Source organism: Protopterus annectens, chromosome 3.part1, assembly GCF_019279795.1.
Source record: "Protopterus annectens isolate FY-2018-M chromosome 3.part1, PAN1.0, whole genome shotgun sequence".
NCBI classification, from domain to species: Eukaryota; Metazoa; Chordata; order Ceratodontiformes; family Protopteridae; genus Protopterus; species Protopterus annectens.
Window position 1 is genome coordinate 974,153,113 of NC_056732.1, and position 24,028 is coordinate 974,177,140.

The 24,028-nt window shown below is 43.9% G+C and overlaps 1 protein-coding gene across 2 annotated transcripts in view; it reads right to left on the bottom strand.

Moving 5' to 3' along the window:
* LACTB2 (lactamase beta 2) overlaps positions 1-24,028 on the bottom strand; it is a 736,830-nt gene that overhangs the window by 367,009 nt on the left and 345,793 nt on the right. For both annotated transcript variants that reach the window (XM_044067148.1, XM_044067149.1), the window contains exon 5: positions 9,747-9,925. In XM_044067148.1, coding sequence (XP_043923083.1) covers positions 9,747-9,925 — 179 coding nt within the window. The remainder of the gene's footprint in view (positions 1-9,746; positions 9,926-24,028) is intronic.

Sequence of the window (24,028 nt, forward strand, 5' to 3'; positions counted from 1 at the left end):
TCGTAGATTGTATATTTTTAAACAATATTACACTGTTGAGTGCATTTTGCATTTTCTTCTATGTTTTGCTCAAGGTAGATCAATGTAAATCACATGTCTTATGCCTTATGTTCTAGCTGTCTTTGGAAAGGGTCATTTGACCACTTCGTTCACTTATTTAGTTTATTTATTTATTGATATTTGGTAACCAGGAAAGTCAGACTGGGTCACGGACCCATTTTCAGGGGAGGCCTGTGAAGAAACGCTCCACAGTAATTTAAATTGCCAATATCAGTATAGCATAAGATATTTGAATAACAATTAAAATATATGATACGAAAATATGACAGAAATAACACAGATGCATGAAGTACAATGGGAGGTTGGATAATGCATGGATAACGTACAAAGTAATTACATTTTTTTAGACAGAAAATAACCTATTGTAAAATATATTTTACAAGCTAAATATAATAGGCATATTTTTTTTTGAAAAATGAACATCTGGTGGTTCTGGAGAAGAAAGCATAAGTGAAATGTGAGTAACAATATTGATAAAGAGAAAGGAGCAAAGAGGGTAGAAGTCAGAGTGAAAGTTTATACATTAGGTTAGGTTAATTAGTGAGAAATTACACGTGTAATATTAAGAAACAAGAGGAAATATAGTGGAAGGGGATATAGAAGGGGAGGAAAGATGTGGGGATGGTGGGCAACAGGAGAGAAAATGTTGTAATGAGTTGGAAGGGTGGGGAGAAGATGAATGTAGAGGACACAAGAAACAAAGGAAGGCAGGAATTAGTTGTTTATTGTAGGGCAATGGTATATCCATGTGTTGACAAGATAGTTTTTAAATGTAAGCTTGAAAGGTTTAGTATTTTCTACAGCGGTGATATTGTTTGGTAGGTTGTTCCAACGCTTAGCTATGGCATAAGAATAAAGACATTGTCCAGCTTATTTTTCCTGGGCTTAAGTACATCAATGAGTAGTCTATCAGTAGAACAGAGGTTTCTTAGGTTCATAGGTTGGGAGGCTGGTGGGAATGTGAGTATGCAGAACAGATTTTAATGCAGGACAGCTATTGGATTTGGAAATTATTTTGTGTGCAACAGAAAGCTGTAGGTAGTCAAGATAGTGGGGGGATTCAAGCCAGTTTAGCTCTTTCAGAGCATTGCAGTGCTGAGTGCAATAAGATGAGCCTGTAGCACATTTACCAACTTTGTAAAGACTAGAGTTTGGTTTTGACTATGTTGTGTAGATTAGTAAAAATGGGAGCACCGTAAAGTATATGTCTATAAAGCATGACTATTTTGCAAAGAGTTTTTCTGATAGAAGTTTCTATGTGTTTGTCAAATGAAAGTTTGTTGTCAATGGTAATGTCTATGTGTTTGTCAAATGAAAGTTTGTTGTCAATGGTAATGCCCAGCAGTTTAGCACTTGTTATGATTTCAATCTCAGTTTTATGGGAATAGATTTTAAATTCAGATGTGCAAGTTTTACTGGAGAATAATAAAAGTTTAGTTTTGTTAGGATTAAGCAGTAGTTGTGCATCATTTAGCCAAGATTTTATTGAGGTAAATGCGGTCTGTGTTTTTTTGGAGTAGGTCAGCTATGTTGTTAGAAGAGGAGACGATAGTGGAATAGTCAGCGTACTGGATTAGTATGCTGTTGTGGCAGGCAGCGTGTAGATTATTGATGAATATATTAAAAAGGAGAGGTCCAAGAATGGATCCCTGTGGGACACCAGTTCTGCTTGTCTGGTATTGAGATAGGCAACCTTGCCACTTGTGCAGGTAAATGTTAAACCATAACTTGGAGGATGGTGTAAAACCTAATGATTTTAATTGCTGAAGAAGTTTGTTATGTGAAACTTTGTCAAAGGCCTTTGATAAATCTATAGTAATACAGAGGTGTGTAGGTCAGAGTCCCTAGCTTTGTTTACTGTCTGCCAGTATAAAAGAGATTCGAGCGGTTGTTGTACTATGTGTTGGCTTAAAGCCATGTTAGAGTGGATGTTAACTGGGATTTAACAAACTAAAATAAATAATAAATATCTGCAGACTCTACAACACATGAGGACTCTGAGGGTGAGGAAGATGGTCTCTTCTACAGTTAAGTAGCCAAATTTATCCTGCCATTATAAAAAATGGGAGTGGGCAAGTCAACTGTATTCTCTGCGGCAGCTGACAGGAAACTAATGTGGATGACAAGCAAATGTTGGGAAATGCTGATGTATGACAGCCTTGCAACAAGCCTTGTACCAGCATCAGTCCAAGCCTCCATATCCCAGGAAACCCATACTACCTGTGCCAATGTACCAGAGTCCATCAACGCTCAACTCAATATGATATTCGTGGGGGATCTCAGCTACCTGTCTACAGACTGAAAATCCTACACCATTTCTAATGCACAAGCCTAGCAATTCCTAAGTTTGTTAATACCAGCATCCTTCTCCTACCAGGGCTACAAACATCATTGACCTTGTACTCACAAACACTGGGGTGGGTCAATGCTCCTCACCCAATGTAATATCTTTGCTGGTCAGATCTGATTATAAGTCAGTATTACTTGAAATAAACATTAAATACAGAAATCTAGCACAACCAAAAATATTTAGAAACTATTCCAAGACTAACCTCTTTGTGCTAAGCAACACAATGGCTAAATTCCAAGCTCTCCAAACCCAGTTAACACCATAAGATACACTGAGCTATTTACAAAATCTCTGTACAGCCATACTGATAGCTGTCCAGATTGATCTATGCCCACTCATATGTATTAAGAGTAAGACAAACTCAAAAGACAAGCCACCTTGGTCGAATCTCAATATCAACTAGTTATACAACAAAAGTAAAAATAAAAATTAGCCAAGCGTAGGCGGAACAAAGCTTTTTTTGTTGTTGTGTCTTTTCCCAGTTAGGGGTCGCCACAGTGGAACTCTGGTCCGCTAATGATTGGCAGTAGATTTTTACGTGCCGAGTTGCCGGCCCTGACGCACAACCTTCAACGAAGGTACGCCCATTCACGCAGGTCTCCACACAGAAGACGCTCTAACTGAGAATCGAATAGGACAGCGTCTTACTGTGAGGCAACAACGCTACCGCAGCACCACCACTGCAGTAGGCGGAACAAAGCTATACATACTTAAAGCCCCCTGAACAATCTAAACAAGCAGTAAAGAGGATTAATTAATACTTCAAAGGCTAAATTTGAAGAAAAAATAGCTTATCAGGCAAAGGACAACCACAAAACTTTCTACAGCTATGTCTGTAACCACAGAGGAAATGTACAGCAATGTGCAGAACTTACTGTAAACTGCATCACCCACACTGGGCCCTGGTAACATAGGTTCATAGGTAGGTACTAGGCTATTAGCCGAAGGGCCTAAGTAAGCCTAGTCAACAAGGTTCCCTGGCTTACGCCACCCAAGAAAGTTAATTTCCTGTGCCCCTGTCGAGCAGAGCCACAGAAGTGATCCCCGGGGTGTATTTCCTATTTCCCATCCACTCAAGATGTTTCTTGAAGAGTACTAATGAGGAACTTTGCTTGACATAAATGGGTAGCTTGTTCCAGAGTATAGGAAGTCTCTGGGATAGGAATCTATCCCTCCAGCATGTCCTGTTTACTGCGGTGACAAGGTTTAAGTCCCAAGAGCATGTAGCTCGGAGGGATTGCAATTTCTTCAGGTGTAGCATGTCCAACAGCTCTGGGTTTAACATAGCTTTACATGTTAGGCAGAGATCTCCTCAGAGTAGGCGATGTGCTACAGAGTAAAGCTGGAGTTTTTTGAGACGGTCAGTGTAGGACATCTGTTAGAGGCCAGTAATCCTCTTTGTGAGGTACTTCTGTGGCCTTTCTAGCTATTGCAGATGTCTTGTGAGGTACATTCTAAAAGGGGCGTTATAATCTATAATGGGTCTAATGAGTGCCGAGTAGAGGGGAACAATGACCTCTTTTTTCCTGGATGAGAATCATTTGTGATGAGGTGTGCTACACAGAAGGATTTCCTGACTACTGTGGCGATGTGATTATCAAAGGAGAGACTACTGTCCACCTGGGTCCCAAGGTCTCTTATCACACATTCAGCATTAAGTAGACTGCCGTTCATGGATAGAGTTTTTACCAAAGGAGATGACAATGCACTTTTTGGCATTGAGCTTGAGGCCATGCCTCTGACACCAGGCATCTGTCTCAGTGAGGCCCTTCTGGAGGATGGGGACTCTACTATGGCTCCTAGTTTGCAGTCATCTGTGAACTTCGTTAGACAGAGGCCTTCTGTGTTAGCCTGTACTTCAGAGAAGTAGAAACCAAACAGGAGAGGTCCCAGGATTGAACCCTGTGGTAGTCCACTTGTCATTGGTTTGAAGTCAGATTTGGAGTCTGCAACTTTTACAGTGTGGGTTCTGTCAGTGAGCCAGTTGGCAACCCATCTTGTGACATAGGGATTTATACCTAGTTTAGGGAGTTTAGCTATAATTCCAGAATGGGGGATGGTGTTGAAAGCCTTGGCAAGGTCAAGATAGGCTGTGTGAACCACCTTACCCTCGTTTACGGCTTTGGTGACAACCTCAAAGTAGTCGATCAGGTTCAGAAGGCATGATCTGCCTTTCACAAACCCGAACTGAGTGGGGTCCAGAGTTTGGAGGTTACCAATGTCTTTGTTTATGAGTTCCAGGATGATATGTTCCATGGCCTTGCAGACCAGGCTTGTCAGGCTAATAGGGCAATAATTCTCAGGATCAGTGGTGGCTCCCCCTTTGTGGAGTGGGATAATTGTTGCTGTGCACCATTCAGTGGGCACAAAGTCTGATGTGAGACTATGATTGAACATGGTACTTAGGTGGGGAGCCAGTTCTTCTGAAGTTTGTGTAAAACGCAGCCTGGGTTGTTGTCCTGTCCCATGGATGCTGTGTTTTTTGGTTTTAGAGAGTGCAGCTTTTACCTGCATAGATGTGATGACAGGGACTCTGCATTCTTCCTGTATAGCTATGGGCCCTTTAGCGGGTGAGAGGTGGGTAAGGTTAGCACTGAACCTATCTGCCAGGATGTTGGCAATATCAGTTGGTTCTGTAATTTTCGTGCCATTATGCTGTAACTCAGAGCAGATCTGGGTGTTGCCATTGAGATTCTTGACATAGCTATAGAATGCTTTGTGGTTGCCCTTAAAATCAGTGGTGATTTTGTTTTCGTAGCTAACTTTGGAGGATCTTATAAAGGATCTTAGCTTCTTACTGAGGCTGACCAGGGAGTTCCTCCACTCATGGGATTGTACTCTCTTTTGTAACAGTTTCTTCCTTCTGCTGTAGAGTTTGTTTATGGCAGGGGACCACCAGATTGGCTTCCTTTTTTTTGGAGGATAGCATGATCTATGCACTCGTGTAAGTGCTTATAGAGTGCATTTGTGTAGGATTCAGCAGTCATAACTGTATTGTCCATCTGCATGGGTGTCATGAAGTTTGCCACTTCTGTCCTAACAACTTCCAACTTCTGTTGGCTTTGGAGAAATGTTTTGCTGTGATTTCCTTAATGGTGGGTGGGAGCTGGATGTGGATATCTAAGGTGATTAGCTTATGGTCGGATCTAACCAACGGGGAGTTGATTTCAGTTGTGGAACACCGGTCACTCATGTTGGTAATGACTAGGTCTAGGATATTGTTGCCCCTGGTGGGGGTGTGGATAAGTTGATCCAGGGCATTGGAATTTATGAATTCCAGAAAGCATTGAGCGATGGAGTTGGTACATGAGTAGTTTTCCCAGTTAATGGTGGGGTAGTTGAAATCGCCCATTATTAGGGTGTTTGGTTGAACCCTAATATTTTCCAGTATATCAAGAAAAGAGGAGTGGGAATCCTGGGGCATGGTGGGGGATCTGTAGCGAGTTACAATTTGGATTGCAGTTTTGCCCAGCGTTAGTTGCACTTGGATGACCTTGGATGCATTATGCTGCGCAACTAGCCTTGAGGTGTGGATATCCTTAATGAATATGGACACACCTCCACCTTTGGTGTTCTGGTCCAGGTTAGATGGCCAAAAAGTGTGGTATGAGTTATAGCCTGGTAATGCAGGGGTGCTCTCTAGAGCCTTGAACCAGGTCTCAGTCACTCCACAGATATCGATAGTCTCCATTTTAAGGAGTGCCTTGAGTGAGTGCATTTTGAGATTTAGACTTCTAGCATTGAGTAGCATTACCCTCAGTTTTTGCTTGCCAGTTCCTGTTGCAGTGGTGAATTTGTCATTTGAACCTTGCCTAAAAAGGCACTATAGCGGCGGCAAGACCCTTAGCCAGTATCCGGAATCCCAGGGGCGACAGATGCAGGCCATCTCTGGCAAAGCATCGTGGTCTGTTGACCATGTCGTCCCAGGCAGACAAATACTGGATCCCCTTAGAATGACACCAGAAGCTTAGCCAATTGTTGAAGTCAATCATTTTGTCCTTGTACTGCGGTATCATTCTGGGCAATTGCAGGATGCTACTCAGGGCTAGGGTTATACCTGCCTGGGCTACAAGATCAGAGAGCTCTTCCATGTCTCTTTTCATGTAGTCCAGGGAGGTATGTCTCAGGTCATTTACACCAACATAGACAATGACAGAGTCATACTTGTACTTGTTGTGGAGTGACCTGAGTACGTGGGTTATGTGGCGGACCCTGACACCCGACAGGCAGCTGAATGTAACCTTCTCCTTGTTTAGCCTGGTGAGTGGGACATCAAGTGTGCCTGGCTATAGAGTCACCTATGACTAGTGTGTTGGGTACGCTGGTTTGCCTTATGGGCTGTGGTTTATTGGCACACCGAGTCTGTGGGCTATGTATCATTTGGGTTGTGTTGAGGGGTGGAGGTTGCTTGCGTCTCTGCTTTGGAGGTCTCTGTTGCTTGAGCAGATTATTATTGAGAGCCTCTGCGAATGTTTTTGTGTTACTATGTGTGGATTTTGGTGGTGTAGGTTTAGTGGGACTATGTGATGAGTGTGATGTGGTGCAAGTGTTTACCTTCTCCTCTTGACTGTAAAGTTCAGTTTTGGATGGAGAGAGCTTTACCTCCAGTTTGGCTAGATAAGTGCATCTCTCACAGGTTGTGGTGTAGGGTGATGGGAAGAGAGGCATGAGTTTCCTTTAACAAAGCCAAACTGTGCTGGCTTCAGTATTTGCAGGTTACCCATATTTAATAAACAGCAGGAAACATGAACTCGCTGGTCCACATGAATCACTTTTCAGCTGCAGCCTTCAGTCAGGTTTTGTGCCCAAGGAATAGAAGATGGGTGCAGTCATTCCCCTGCACAAAGGAAGCCCAACCTCTGAACCAGGTAACTACAGGCCCATACGTCTTACCAGCCTCATGTGTAAGGCCATGGAAAAAAATCATCATGGATATGATAAATGAGAACATAGGTAACCTGCAAATACTGAAGCCAGCACAGTTTGGCTTTGTTAAAGGAAACTCATGCCTAGACTTTTTTGAGAGGATCACCAAAGCACTGGATGAAGGTAAGACTGTGCACACAGCTTACCTCATCCTGGCCAAGGCTTTTGATACAATACCCCACTCAAGAATTATAGATAAGCTACTAATTTAAAGATAAACCATTTTATCATCCGCTGGGTAGCCACCTGGCTCAATGGTAGGACCTAGTAGGTCAAAAATAGTTGAGGCCACTTCCACCAAGAGTTCAGTCGTTAGCAGAGTCCCCAAGGGCTCGGTATTGGGTCCGGTCTTATTTGGCATCTATTTCTCTGAAACAAAAGCAAATGTTTATGGTTCACTAAGTTTGCAGATGACTGCAAGCTAGGGGTTATCATCAACTCCCCTGCAGACACTAGCATTCTTCAAGAAGGTCTATCTCTGACTAACAAATGTTGCCAAAGCCATGGTCTTAAACTCAATGCTAAGAAATGCATGATTGCATCCTTTTGGATGTCAACTATCCTGGCTAATTACCATGTTGATAATATACCCCCAAGAGTCGACCCAGTGGTCAGGGATCTGGGTATGCACATAGACAGTAGTCTTAACTTCGACCAGCACGTGGTCACAGCGGTGAGGAAATCCTTTTATGTTGCACAACTTATACATAAGAGCATGGCATCTGGGTCCAAATAGGTCATTATCTCACTGCCCCACTATACTCTGCCCTTATCAGACCAATCATAGTGTATAATTCTCCCTTTGGTATGTACCTGACCATGCATATGCAGCAACTACAGCGACCACAGAGATTCCTTACAAAAAGAATACAAGACATAAAAAACCTGCCTTATGGAAAATGCCTAAAATCCCTTTCCCTCTTCTCAGTCTCCTACAGATTCCTGAGGGGCGATCTATGCCTGGCTTAAAAGGCATCTGCAAACCCCACACTTATGAATCTCCTACATATTCATAAATCAAAGACTACCAGAAATACTAGGCCTAGGGATCTGAATTCTGTCTCTGACTTACACAGAACAAGCTGAGGAGACAGATATGTGTCCCAGAGACTGCCCCTCCTATGGAACATATCCATGTGAAGCTGAGTTTGTCTATTACCTAGTTCAACCTAGTGCAACCTAGACCAGTGGATGGAGAACAGGATATTTACACTGGGCCTGGCACCCATGCCCCTTATGGACAAAGGTAGCTTATAAATGCCTGGCCCTCAATGTCCTATTTGGATACAGGAAATCATTATTCTTTCAAGAAAACTTGGCTAGGCTTAGAACCCCCCCCCCCCGGGGTCGTTAGCCTAATAATAGTCTATGAATCTATGAATAAATACTCTCCTATGGCTATATGGCTTGCTAGCAGCACATTTCTAAAACAAATGCAAAATCTAAATGCCATTACAGGTTCAGCCAAAGGAACAGAAGGCACAAGGAAAATGAGAAAATCTGTCATATCCTATGTGAACTATCAGCAGCCTGAAGTGACTGTCAGGATCGCAAAGACATGTTGCAAGAACTTAAGAACATGCCATACATGAAGACATAAAAAACCCATATGCACAAGTGCAGTAAGTTAAGTCCTAGTCACTCCTCAGCTGCAGCTCAAAAAGGGTGTGCTGGGGGTGGGGAGGCTTCTTCACACAAGTTCACAGTTCTCTTAAGGCAATATGACATACTGACCCCTTGTTACATGAGAAGGATCACCAAGAAAGTATCTGGAGAATGTCCTAACTGTTTTTGTGGATGACACAAGCTATGGCCATATCATACATAGCCTTTCGTTCTTGTATTTCAGTTCTCTCTGACTCCTGTCTGGCCTTCTGACTTTTTTTGCACTATGCATAACAAAAAATGCTGACAGCCTGCTTAGGGTGAGAAGGTCTGCAAGTTTCATTGGCAGTTTTAATGCCTATCAATGGACCAAGCAAAAAGGCAACTTTTGTGGTGTACTTGACAAAAAAATTTAATAAACATAGAAACAAAGTCCAACTTTCTCAGTCATCAACAAAGGGATTACACAATGATGGGATTCAGGATAAGATCCAAACTGCATGACATGCTTATGCACTCTATTATACTGCATCACGCACAAAGTGTTGCAACATTAATAAAAAAAGGAAGTAGTCGGCCACCTAGAGGACAATGAAAGAGTTATCCAAGTGTAGACGCATCACAAAAAACAAAGTAAAATATTTACTTCTTCTGTTGAGTCACATCACTGGCAGCAAGTGCATTATAGGAGCTACCAGACCAATCTAAAACATGTCAATGGCAGACCTACAAATAAAACGCTATCTAGAACTTAGCATTTTTATTATATGCTTCTATATAATATAAATAAACAAAAATTACCAACCTGGGTATATTTTATCTGCTTTAATTTCTAGAAGTTTTTCTAATGATTTCATGTAATCATATAAATCCTCAAAAACAGCTGTCCCTTCTCCAAGAATGCAATCTCCCGAAAAGACTGCATTTTCTTCTTCGAGAAGCAAGGCCATATGATCATCTGTATGTCCAGGTGTATACACAATTCTGCAAAGAATGAAACATTCACTGTGATAATGTTCCTTCCAACACAACTCAATACTGCTAAGTAGATACACATTTACTTAAAATTAATGCCTTGCAAAATAAAAATGCATTTTTTATTCAATCCTTTGATAAAACAGTTCTTCCCAGCAAAAAGCTACTGCAGACATTATATTCCATAAGAATTTAGCTAGTACAAGATCAATATAAATACTAATCACAGAAGAATATATCAATAAAAGGAGTACTCAATGACAAATTTTCTATCATAGTGGCTTACTTCTTTAGACATCTTAAAACAACATGAGTGATTAACACGTTTTTGCTCCTTAGAGAATTCTGACAGTTGTACCATTAATGATAGTTGGTTTACATGTCTAAATGGCATATCACAAATTTCAGGACAGTGGTATACTTATTTTACTGTTTATTTAGTTACGTATGCATTTGTTAACCAGAGTAGAACAATGATCCACAGTTGCAGATCTGATGCAAAAGGTGGTGGCATATCAATTTCTGTACTAAAAAAAAAAACTCAGAAGAAGAATGTGTTCACACAGTACTAAATATAATTACTACAGTACTAATATCAGTACAACAGTATACCATCTATTTACAAATTCCAAGATTTCCTGACTAAATTCCAAGATGCAAAAATTAAATAAAAATACAATCCTTATGAAGGATTTTAAGTATTTAAATACTGACTTGTTAAAGTACTCCGTGTCAGATAAATATGTTTAAACATTAAACAATATATTAGACTTTAGTCTGACAAATCTATGATCTCTGTACTCCCCAGCCATGGCTAAACCCTCAGTAATGAACGCAGACCATGATGTCATTATCTTTAACTCAAGACTAAGATCAAAATCAGTCATAAATAAAATCACCACTTTTATACTACATAAAGAAAACTATGATGTGAAAAAGGTACCCTTATGCAAAAGAATGGGTTAGTGCCCACAATGACTCGTGATACTATCTACGGGATTCTGTGACATCATTATCAATATGCATTCATGAATGCATGCCAGTAAAATACAGATGCAGGCAAATTAAAAAAAAAAAAACTTCAGTAGTATCACCAAATTAATAAGATACAGAAAATAAAAAAAACAGCTATTACCTAGCTTTCAAAAATGATCATAGTCATAAAAACAAGTCTAGCTGAAATAAAATACAGTTTGTTTCATTACTAATCTTCCAGATATAACAGACTCAAGGATGGAAAGCATAAGCTATTTAATTACATCAAATATCTGTGAGGGAAATATTTAAAAATAAGGTATCAATAAAAAATAATGTGACCACCCAAACACAGGACACAGTGAACTTTATGTCAGAAAATTTGTGCGCAAATTTCGAGAAAAGCAGACATATGTTAGAGTGCGACAAAAGCAGAGCTCTCCCTTGTATAACAGATATTACACATGCAGACAAAAAAATACACAAATAAATAAATTTAAAATAAAAACTCAACCCCCACAGGACCAGACAAAATAACTGGTAATGTCCTATACACTATCAAGGAACACCTAATTAAGTCATATCCATTCATACACTAAAGAAAATGGTAGTTTGTGAACATGTCACTAAGGGTAACGTGCTGTACTGGAACTACTTCTGTTTCTTACAGGTTACTCAGTGGTGACTCTGCCTAGTTTATAAAGCAACAGATGGTATTCTGAGATAGCCATGTAATCATGCCAGGTATGCTGCACATGGATGGCTGTAAGATGGCACAGATTTAACGTGATTCAGAGATACGCACAATGAGCTTATTTCTGAAAATGTAAATTTTGCAATTTGACTGTTCTGCACATTGCATCGCAAGTGATGCATGACTCTTATGTTTTCAGATTTATAAAATGTGTAAATGTCTGTATGAAAACCAAATCAACTCACATTAAAGCAGTACCTGTGTCTGATTTTTCTGAACCACTTTTTAAAAACAGACTGTCTGGCTATAATGGTGCATGCTGGAAATTACTGGCATGCACTTATAAAGTTACTTTTCCTCCCTAGCACTACATGTATGCTGTAAGAAATGTATCTGGATTGTCCCAGCTGTCTGAATGATGGACTTGAAGCCTCACCTATATAACATATGACCTGGAACTGCCTCCTTGTGCAATTCACAGGCATCTTTGTGCAAAAGGAAATTTGTGCAATTCCAAAACTCCGTCATCTTCCTCTCTTAAAACCCTCTTTTGCGCGGTTTTGCACGGTTTTGAGCATAGCGCAACAATGGGCAGCGCCGCCTAATTGGGTGTACTATTCCTGGCTCCACAAAGTCTGCTCTTCACTTTTTCCCTTAGAACTGTTCCATCTCTCAATTTAAACACCATATTCTCATTCTAAGGCCCTTCACTGGTCCAATTAAGTAATCCTACAAGTTAGCACTATTAAACCATAAGCACTACTTACTCTTATACTCTCTACGATTACCCTGTCCTCTATTGGTCCGTCTCCCTGTTACTCTAGCATGTCCAAAGGTCAGTCAATGGTTTCCTCTCCAGTCCAACTGGTAAATCTGGGAATTTTGAGGCAATGTTACAACTGTCTCATGTACACGGACAACCCTCTCCTCCTCCAAACAGGTTCAAATATATGTGAGAGATGCAACTATTTAGCCAAACTGGAGGCTGAGCTCTCTCATCTCAAAACTGGTGTAACCAGTCAGGAGGAGAAGGTAACCTCACACAACACAATTCCAGTATCACATAGTCCCACCACATCAGCGAATCAAACACATAAATACACAAAAACATACTCGGAGACTCTAAATAAAAATCTACCTAAGCAACAGAGACCTCCAAAGCAGACATCCAAGCAAACGCTACCTCAAAACAAAACACACACAACACATAACCCACAACGTCAGTGTGCCAAGCCGCCACAGCCCTTAAGGCTGAATAACACACCTGATACTCTTGTTATAGGTGACTCTATTGTCAGACACACTGACGTCCCGCTGACCAGGCTGAATAAAGAGAAGGTCACGGTGAGCTGCCTGTCGGGTGCTAGGATCCGACACATAATGCAAGCACTCGGGTCACTCCAAAGCAAATACAAATATGACTCAATCAATGTACATGCTGGTGTGAATGACCTGAGACGTACCTCCCTGGACTACATGAAAAGAGACATAGAGGAGCTCTCTGATCATGTAGCCCAGGCTGGTATGACCCTGACCTTGAACAGCATCTTACCCTCACCTAGAATGATGCCACAGTACAAAGACAAAATGATTGATTTTAACAATTGGCTAAAATTTTGGTGTCATTCAAAGGGGATCCAGTGTCTGTCAGCCTGGGATGACATGCTCGATCATACGTTGCTTCGCTAGGGACGGCTTGCACCTGTCACCACTGGGCTTTCGGATATTGGCAAAGGCTCTTGCCACCCCATAGTGCCTTTTTAGGCAAGGCTCAAAAGTCAAACCCACCCCCATAGACAGCACAAGGAACAAGAAACTAAGGGTAATGCTGCTAAATGCCAGAAGTCTTAACCTCAAGATGCACGCACTCGAAGCTCTCCTCAGTATGGAGAACATCGATATCTGTGCAGTGACAGAAACCTGGTTCAAGGCTCCAGAGAGCACCCCAGCACTACCAGGCTATACCTCGTATCATGCTTTTCGGCCCCAAAACCCGGAACAAACCACAAAAGGAGGGGGAGGTTCCATATTTATCAAGGATATCCACACCTCCAGGTTAGTGGCACTGCACGAAGTATAGGAGACCATCCATGTGCAACTAACAGTGGGAAAAACTTTTAGTTATGTACTTACCATAACTTCAGATGTTTGGGATCCATCTCGCCTACATTCTGTACTGATGGGTTCGGAGCCGAGGATCGGCACGCTATACTATAGAGCGAAGTCTCTTATTGGCTGAGCTATTCTATATCCCAGGATGCACCACCACTAATTCCCCAGATCTTGTTTGTCCGCACACATGCACACACACATGTACTGCTGATATAACATTGCCAGATGTTTCAAGATGAAACGGTCAAACTCGAACCGTCTGGTCTCTTCTGATCTCCAAGGCAGGGGGAAGGAGGGTGGGTTATTAGGAATGTAGGCAAGATGGATCCCAAACATCTGAAGTTATGGTAAGTACATAACTAAAAGATGTTATGTGATCCTATCTCGCCTACATTCTGTACTGATGGGACAGCGTCCCTAGCACCTGATTCCTGGGTGGCTCACTGGAAAACACTCCTGAGAACTGTGGAACCGAAGGAAGCCCGCCCCCGAGATGCCACATCCAATTTGTAATGAGAAATAAAGGTGTGAGGAGAAGACCAGGTAGCCGCAGCACAAATGTCACTAATGGCAAGCTTGGAATGAAAGGCTGTTGAAGTAGCCATAGCCCTTGTAGAATGAGCTTTAACAGTGGTTGTAAGCTCTCTATTAGAAAGAAAATAAATATGACTGATACAGTCTCTGATCCACTTGGCAATAGTGACCTTCGTGACGGCTTTGCCCAATTTATTGTCTGAAAAGGACACAAACAACTGATCTGTTTTCCGTGTTTGGTGCGTCCTATCTAAGTAGAAACGCAATTGTTTGTGAACATCCAATGAGTGGAAGATATATTCTGCTCTGTCTGAGTAGTTGGGGAAGAAAACTGGAAGTTCCAAAGACTGTTGAAGACAAAAACTAGAACAAACTTTGGGAACAAATGATGGATTAGGCCTAAGGGATACTCTATCCTTGTGAAAAACCAGGTACGGCGGTTTGACACATAGGACTTGAAGTTCCGAAACTCTTCTGGCTGATGTAATTGCCACCAAAAAGGCAGTCTTCCAGGAAAGAAATTTCAAGTCAGAAGTTGCTGCCGGTTCGAAGGGGGAAGAGGTCAAAGCACCTAATACAAAATTAAGATCCCACGGTGGAGCAGGGTGAGAAATTGGAGGTCATAGCAGCCCAGCACCTTTCATGAAGGCTTTACACAACTTATTGCTCATCAAAGGTGGGTCTATACTTTCATGAAAATTAGAAATAGCTGCTAATTGAACCTTAATGGTAGAGACCGAAGAACCTTGATTGAATAAGGAAGCTAAAAATTTCAAAACTTCAGCCACCGGGGCAGTAATGGGATCTAATCCCCGGAGTTGGGCCCAAATGGCGAATCTCTTCCATTTACTATTATACATCTTCTTAGTAGAATTCTTGTGGGCCGAGGACAAGATATGTATGACTTCCGAGTCCAAAACCTGGTTCCTGACTATAGTCGGAAGTGGAGGAGCCAAGCTGTTAACCTCAATGCGTGAAGGGACTGATGAAGCTGTCCCGACTGGTGGATCAAGAGATCTGGAACCTGGTCCAGGAACCATGGACTGTCCAGTGCGATTTCGAAGAAATGGCAGCCAGACTTGACGAGGCCAATATGGGGCAACTAAAATCATCTTGCACTGCAAGTGAATCGCTTTCTGGATCACCCTGGGAAGAAGGGGAACCGGTGGAAAGGCGTACAGTAGGCCGGTGGGCCAAGTTTGGAATAGGGCGTCCTTGAAACCCCGAACCGGGTGAGAGAGAAGAACTGTAGACATTTCGTGTTGAGGGGAGTTGCAAAGAGGTCGCAACAAGGAGTTCCCCATCTTCTGAAGATCTGAGATGCTACTCTGTCATTCAGAGACCACTCGCAAGGGAGAGAATGGTTCTGCTCAGTCTGTCGGCTATCACATTGGATCTCTCCGGAATGTGTGTTGCTACCAAGAAACGGTTGGTTGCAACAGCCCAATTCCATACTTTCATGGCCTCTCTGCAAAGGGGGTAGGACCTGGTCCCTCCCTGCTTGTTCAGGTACCAGACTACTGACATGTTGTCGGACTGAACGGCAATCATACCCTGGGGGAGGTAGCTGTGTAGTGCTTGAAGCGATAGAAGCACCGCCCTCATCTCCAGTATGTTGATGTGTAGGGAACTCTCGTCGGGGTGCCACTTGCCTTGGACTGACCTGCCCAGATAATGTCCCCCCTACCCCGACTGGGAGGTGTCCGTAGTCAAAGTGGCCACTGGAGGAGGAGGAACGAAGGGTCGCCCCTGATCCAGGTTGGAGGAGAGAAGCCACCAATGGAGGTCCTGTTTGCATGTCTCCGTGATTATAATGTGGTGACTGAGAGGAAGATCCTGATACGACCACTGGACCGACATGAGCCACTGGAGAATCCTCATGTGCAATCTTTTTAAGGGGACCAGGAGAATGGTCGCCGACATGGAACCCAACAGTTGTAGGACCATCCTTGCTGGGGCTCGGCGTTTGAAGAGCAATGCTCGGACTTGAGATTGTAATGTTTCTATTCTCTCTGTAGGAAGATAGACCCGCATTTGCTTTGAGTCTATCTCTACCCCGATAAACCGTATGCGCTGAGATGGCAGCAACACAGACTTTGCCCAATTGAAGGTGATTCCTAGGGAGGTGCCTAGAGATATAGTGGCTGCTAGGTTCTGTAATAGTAGATGCCTGGAGGTGGCAGTTAGGAGCCAGTCGTCTAGATACGGAAACATCTGGAATCCTAGACTCCTCAGGTGAGCAGTCACCACCGCCAAACATTTGGTGAACACCCTGGGGGCTGCGGTGAGACCAAAGGGCAGTGCGCAGAACTGGAAATGACTGTCTCCCAGGCTGAAGCGCAAATGTCTCCTGGACGCCTGATCTACCAGAATGTGATAATAGGCATCCTTGAGATCTATGGAGCACATCCAAACACCTTTCTCCAGTAGCGGGAGAATGGATTGTAAGGTGACCATCCGGAACTTGGACTTCTTGACTGATCGATTTAGGTTGCTGAGATCCAAAATGGGCCTCAAGTCCCCAGTCTTTTTTGGCACCAAAAAGAATTTTGAGTAAGTCCCTAATCCGGTCTGGTCTATGGGGACCGGTTGGATGACTCCTTTTTGAAGCAGCTTTGAAATTTCGACGGCTGCAATATCCCGTTGACTGGGTGGCGGGTCCGGGATTTTCCTGGATGGCGGGGGGGGGGTGCGAAAAGGAGATGACGTAACCTCCGGCGATGATTCGGAGCACCCATCGGTCCCGAGTGATACTCTCCCAGGCCTTTAGGTGCCTCGAAAAACGACCCCCGACTGGCTCCGGAGCTGCGCAGTCGGGCAATCCTTCAGGGATGCTGGAAGGTTGAAGAGCCACGAAAGGACTCGCGGTCTCCAGTGTTGCGGGGGCCTCTGCCGCCTCTGGGACGGCGTCTTCTTGAAAAATTTCCCCCTCCTCTGCCTCTAGAAGGGGGATCATCCTGCTGCGAGGGGTAAGTCTTCTGAGATTTACGGAACCACATTTTCCCTCCTCTTTTAGCCTTGGGATAAGGCCGAAAGGGAGTGGAAAACCGTGCCCATACGGCAGTCAAAGTCTTACCCTCCTGTTCACAGCGGGTCAAGGTGTCCTTTACCTTGGGTCCACACAAAGAGGACCCATCAAAGGAAGCATCGGCAAAGGAAGACTTGAAGGCTTCTGCAAAATAACACAGGCGGAGCCAGGCTTGTCTCCATAGAGCAACACCCGTACCCACCGCTCTACTCGCCCCCTTGGCTGCATATGAAATGAGCCTCATGGACGAGTTCGATATCGACGATAGAGTAGCCAACTGAGAGCTAACCGTCTGGGCCAACTGCTCAGGTAGGTTACCAGAGAGGGTATCTGAAAGTTCCTTGATCAGATCCCTCTGAAGTCTAGTGAAGTGCGTCAGGTAATTCAGAGACCTTAAGGTAAAGGCCGCTGAAGTAAGGGTGCGCTTCTGCACCGGTCCATGCTCCTAGACTCCTTATTAGGGGGATGGACGGACGTCGAAGCCTCTGCCACATCTTGCTGGGTAGCAGATGCCACCACCAAAGCATCTACAGCCACGCCCTTGGTGAGAAATTCCTTTTCCGGGGGTGCTGACAGAAATTTGTTAGGGCGAGCAGGCACCGGTTCCACAGAGTCTGGATGTTCCCACGCCCTTCGAGAGATCAAATCTAGGAGCTCATCAAAGGGCGGAGACACCCAGGAGGCGGAGGGCTGAGCCTCGAAGGCCTTGAGGAACACAGACTCGTCAGAGGAAGGGGGTTTGGTCTGCCAGCCGCCTCGTTGTTTGAGGACTTCCAAGATGTCCGCAAAGGAGACATCATCCGAGGACGACTTGGGGGACCCTTCCGCATCATCAAGATCGGTGTCCGAGGTGAGAGACTCATCAGGGGAGTCGACGTGCTTCCTCTTGCACTGTCTTTTCCTTGGGGGTTCCTCCGAAGACTCTTCAGAGGGACCTCCAGGAAGGGGGGAACCCCCAATGGGGGTGACCTCAGGCCTCAGGGCTCCGCTGTCTTGAGACAAGGGGACTACAAAGGACCCAGTCTCCGTGTCTAGGGAAGGTGCTGGTGAGACGGTGGAGGTAGCCAAAGAAGATTTGGCCAAAGCGCTCCTCATGGCTCTAAAGGCCGGAACCCCAGAATCCTGGGAAGGTCCGACCCCCAAAGCCACAACAGCAGATGGCACTCCCGCAGCCGACGCACCGAGAGAGAGGCTCGGAACCGAAAACATCGGTCCCGAAGCGTCACCCCCGGGGCCGACCGAAGAGGTCTGTGTACCGAACTCCGACCCGAAGGCCGGGGTAGAGGTAAGGGTCAGAGCCGACCCGGGAACCTCCATCGGCTCCACCAGCACCGACTCCAATGGTGCCGAGGCTGTTGGAGGAGGAACCAAAGCTACAGGGTGGACCATCGGCTCCGGAGCTGACTGGGCTGGAGCCGAAACTAACTTTTGGAAGACTGGAGACTGAAACAGCCTTTGGAGCACCCTGTCAATGTCCGAATCAGACATCTTGGAAGACCAGGAGGAGATCGAACGGGTCCGAGTAGACTTCTCCACCGGCTCCGAATGACTGGGGGTTCGGCTTCGAATTGTCTCGATCAATATCGGTGCCGAAGGAAACTCCATTGTAATTTCCCTCGGTGCCGAAGAGGTCTTCGGCACCGAAGGGGAAGAGTCTGAGCGGGCAACTCTCATCGGCTCCGAAATCAGCGGAGCCGATGAAGGTGACCCACCTCTCGAAGCTCCAGCCGTCGGCTCCGAAGCCAGAGGAGTCGAGGCTGGAGGGATCGAGGCAGACCGTTCCGCCCTCGGCTCCGAAGTCTGTGGAGCCGATGGAGAAGCCTGCTGAGATTTCTTAGAGGTCGGTTCCGACGGGCTGGTTGGAGCCGATGATTTTTTTTTCTTAGAGGGAGAAGAGGAGGAAGATAAAGCCTCCTCAAAACTAGGTTTGATAATCCCTTTTAAAATCAATTTATTCTTCCTCTCTTGGAGGACCCGAGAGGAAAAAGCGTGACAAATGCTACAAGACTCCTGAAGGTGTTTGGGGCCTAAACAATACACGCATAAGGAGTGATCAACGGTAATGGACATCTTCTAACTGCATCGGGTACATTTCTTAAACCCCGATGGTCTATGTTCTTTAGACATAATTGTACACAGTCACTACACACTAATGTAGAAGGAAAGAATAAGGCAATGCCCAACTCTATTACTACACTAATAGAAAAACTCAAATAACAGCAGATTCAAGAACCCTCTAACTAAAAACGGGTACTTGACCAACTAAAAGGACCAAAAAGGCACCACAAACTGACACAAAAGACTCATTCATGTGCGAGGGGAAGGCCCCTCTAACTTAAACGGAAACCTTTCCCTGAAGACAAATTTACCACAAAAAAATCACTCAAACCACAACGATAGCTGTTAAAACAGCTTTTGGATCAAATTTAAGAAATTTCCTGACAGAAAAATCTTAGAAAAGAAACACTTAGCTCAGCCAAGTCGGAGACCACGTCTTAGCTTGTAAAGCGGCAAACGAGATCTGGGGAATTAGTGGTGGTGCATCCTGGGATATAGAATAGCTCAGCCAATAAGAGACTTCGCTCTATAGTATAGCGTGCCGAGTCGGAGCCGAGGATCGGCTCCGAACCCATCAGTACAGAATGTAGGCGAGATAGGATCACATAACATCTGCTTTTCAGTTTATAGCATCCTATAGACCACCCTCTCAAAATCAGGAATCCCATTCGGCTTTCCTGAAAACATTGTAGAACATGAAGATCTCTCCGAACACCATTATATTGGGTGACTTCAACTACCCAAACATTGACTGGGAGCACTACTCAAGCCCCAGCACCTTAGCCCAAAGGTTCCTGGAAATTATAAACTCAAATGCTATGGAACAACTAGTCACCACTCCCACAAGAGGGGACAGCATACTAGACCTGATCATTACCAACATGGGGACTCTATGCTCCACACCAGAAGTATATCCCTCATTGGTAAGATCAGACCATAAATTAATTTCACTGGATGTCCACATCCCGACCCCACCCCCAGCCCAGAAAACCACAGTGAAAACTTCTCAAAGCGAACTTCTCACTTCTCAAAACCGAAGTGGAATCCTTCAAGGCCCCAGGGCCAGTGGAAACTACAGCCCAAACTGCAGAATCCTATATAAATGCATTCTACGGACATCTCCAGGAATGCATGGATCATGCTATCCCAAACAAAACCAAGACCCAATCATCCAAAGGCAGGCCCAGTCTGGTGGACCCCTGCCATAAATAAACTGTACAACAGAAGGAGGACGCTACTACATGATAGAGCAAAATCCCTAATAGGGAAGGCATCTCTGATCAGTACTAGCAAAAAATTACGATCCCTCATAAAATCCTCCAAGGCCAGCTTGAGAAAAAATTGCACAGGATACCAAAGACAATCATAAGGCTTTTTTCAGTTATGTTAGAAACCTGGGATGCAACTCCCAGACTTGTTCTGAGTTGATTCTAAACGACAAAAAATACACCAAACCCACAGACATCGCCACTATCCTGGCAGACAGGTTCAGTGCAAACTTCTCCACCCCCTCCCCCCCCCAAAAGAGCAAGTATCTATCCCGGCAGAGGGCTGCCTCCCAAACATCTCTGATGCTCAGGTGAAAGCTGCCCTCTCCAAAGCAAAAAACACTGCTTACATGGGACCAGATGGCGTCACAGGTTGCGTCCTACATGAACTACAAGAGGAACTAATCCCTCAAATAAAACAGCTATACAATCTCAGCCTCACTACAGGATATGTGCCCACAGAATGGCGTACAGCAATGGTGGTCCCACTCCACAAAGGTGGAGCCTCTACGGACCCTGGAAACTATCGCCCCATAAGCCTGACTAGCTTAGTCTGCAAGGCTATGGAGAGGATCATCATGGAGCTCATAAACAAAGACATCAGGGACCTACAGACACTAGATCCTACCCAGTTCGGCTTTGTCAAGGGCAGATCCTGCCTTTTGAACCTGGTTGACTTCTTTGAAACAGTCACCAAAGCCATAGATGAAGGGAAGGTAGTCCACACAGCCTATCTGGACCTTGCAAAGGCATTTGACACAATACCCCACTGGCATCATAAATAAGCTATCCAGCTTAAATATAAACCCCTATGTCACAAGATGGGTCAAACTGGCTCAAAGACAGAACCCACAGAGTGAGAGTTGCTGGAGCTATGTCAGACTCGAAACCGGTCACAAGTGGCGTCCCACAGGGTTCTGTCCTGGGACCACTCTTGTTCGGTATATACTTTTCCGAGGTACAGGCAAACGTGGGAGGACTATGGCTCACCAAGTTCGCAGACGACTGAAAACTGGGCACCATAATCAACTCTCCAGCTGACACAAACATCCTTCAAAAAGGTCTCACAGAGACAGATAACTGGTGCCAGCGCCATGGTTTAAAGCTAAATGCCAAAAAATGTATAGTCATACCCTTTAGTAAAAACAATGTGCCCACAAATTACCACATAGGTGGAAACCCATTAAGTACACAGAAAGTTATTAGGGACCTGGGGACCCAAGTTGATAGCAATCTCTCCTTTGAAAACCACATTGCCAAAGTGGGTAGAAAGACCTTCTACATAGCCCACCTCATCACGAAGGGTTTCACATCTAGATCAAGAGAGGTAATCATGCCCCTTTATTCATCCCTCATCAGGTCCATCATAGAATACAATGCCCCTTTTGGGATGTACCTTACCCGACACCTGCAGCAATTAGAAAGACCCCAAAAGTATCTCACCAAGAGGATCAAGGATCTCAAACAGATGCCATATGCTGCTCGGTTAAAAAAATTCCAGCTCTACTCAGTTGCATACCGCCTACTTCGAGGCGATCTATGCCTGACATACAAAGCTATGTCAAATCCAGAATTAATGGACATGCTCCACCTCAGTAAATCTAAATCCCTTAGAGCCACACACTCGAGGGACTTGAACCTCAGCACACAAATAAATAGAACTTGCTGGAGGGACAGGTTCATAACCCAGAGGCTCCCTTTGCTCTGGAATAGAATTCCAGTTCATGTGAGGCAGAGCACCTCACTGAATCTCTTCAAGAAGAATCTCGATAAGTGGATGGGGGATCGTAGGTTTGTCCCAGGGATTACTCCCGTGTCACTATTAGACAGAGGCACAGTAAACTAAACCTCAAAAAGGATACAGTATACTCAAATCAAGGGGTGGTGTAAGCCTTACAGAATCGGGCTACGCTTATAATTGCCCCAGGGCAGATAGCCTAGTATGAACCTATGAACCTATAAAAACTGTTTCAGTTATCCTTCGTGAATCACAATAATGTAACACTCTAAAGGAACTCAGAAGTGCATGGTCTTGAGTAGTTTGCAAGGCATGTTTGAATTTGGCCTAGTATGTGACTTACCTAATCCAATCCAACTTGAAAATCTATGCCCAAAAAGCAACACTGGGGGGACAATAACACCAAATCAGAATATACCATAAATATCAGTAACAGGAAAACATGGCAAAAGCATTATGCAACATCTTCCAAGATCATGGAATTAGCTTTCCAATCAGTCAGAAGTGGTCAGTCATTAATTTCCTTCAAAAATCTCCTCAATACATATTACAGAAGTAGAAAATATCAACACGGGGTTACAACAAGCAAACTTCTTCACAGCCAGCAGGTTGCAATACAGACACTCAAAATCCATGAGTTCTCATCTACGTACATCCCTTTTCATGGGCATTAATGTGCTCTTTAAATTCATTTCACTGCTGTCTCTCTCTTTCCATTTCAGCTTTATTTTATACATCTTTTCCGCTCATTATGGGATCATCAGCACTGGTATAAAGTGCCGAATTGAGAGATGATAAATCAGTAAGCAAAGGAAAGCAGTTTTGCTGGAACTGAATTCATCCTTAAGTTTTGGTGAGTGCCTTCATGAGGTGGACCCTGTTTTTCACAAAAGCTCACCAAGACAACACTGACATATAGACTGCATTTTATATAGCCTATATCATGGACAGAAGTAGGTTAAAAAAAAAAAAAAAAGATAGCTGGGTACACAAGACGCAGGATAAAAAGTGCCCAATCCTGGTAGGAGCACTGGTGCCAGGACTGGAAAAAAATGACAGTGTAGAATCCTCAAGACACGGAAACATTCCTACAATGCGGCTAGGCCAGGCTAAGGGGGAGGATGGTCCCCCTGTTGTAGAAGGAAGTAGTAGTTAACAAAAAATCACAAAAAAGGCCAAAAAAGAGCCATAAAGATGATAGGGTAGACTAATGAGGATTAGAAATAAATTATGTATTGTGTGACTATTATGTCAGAAGCCGAGAATTCCCAGGGAGAAGATGTACAAAAAGACTGAGAGAGAAATTAGAGGAAAGAAAAATACTTGCACAAGATAAATGTCAGAAGCTTCAAATAAAAATCTGTGTTCATTAATACAACAGATTTATGAAAAAACATATAGACCAGGAAACTTTGGACTGTTTGGAAAAAGAAGCGACTGAGAAAGTGCAAAAACAGAAAGAACAATTATTACAAAAAAGCATCCCTAAAGATATTCAAAGAAAAATACAGGCAATGGCATCCAGATATGGAAAATTTCAAAACACAACAGACAAGATCACAAAAAGGTAATGGAGAACAGAAGATTAGTAAAGTAGAACTTACAAAAATAGAAGCTGAAGTTACAGAATACCTGTGAAGTGAAGGATTTTGTTTAGAAGTCTAACACAGGATATATCACAGCATGATGGAACAATGAGTCCCTT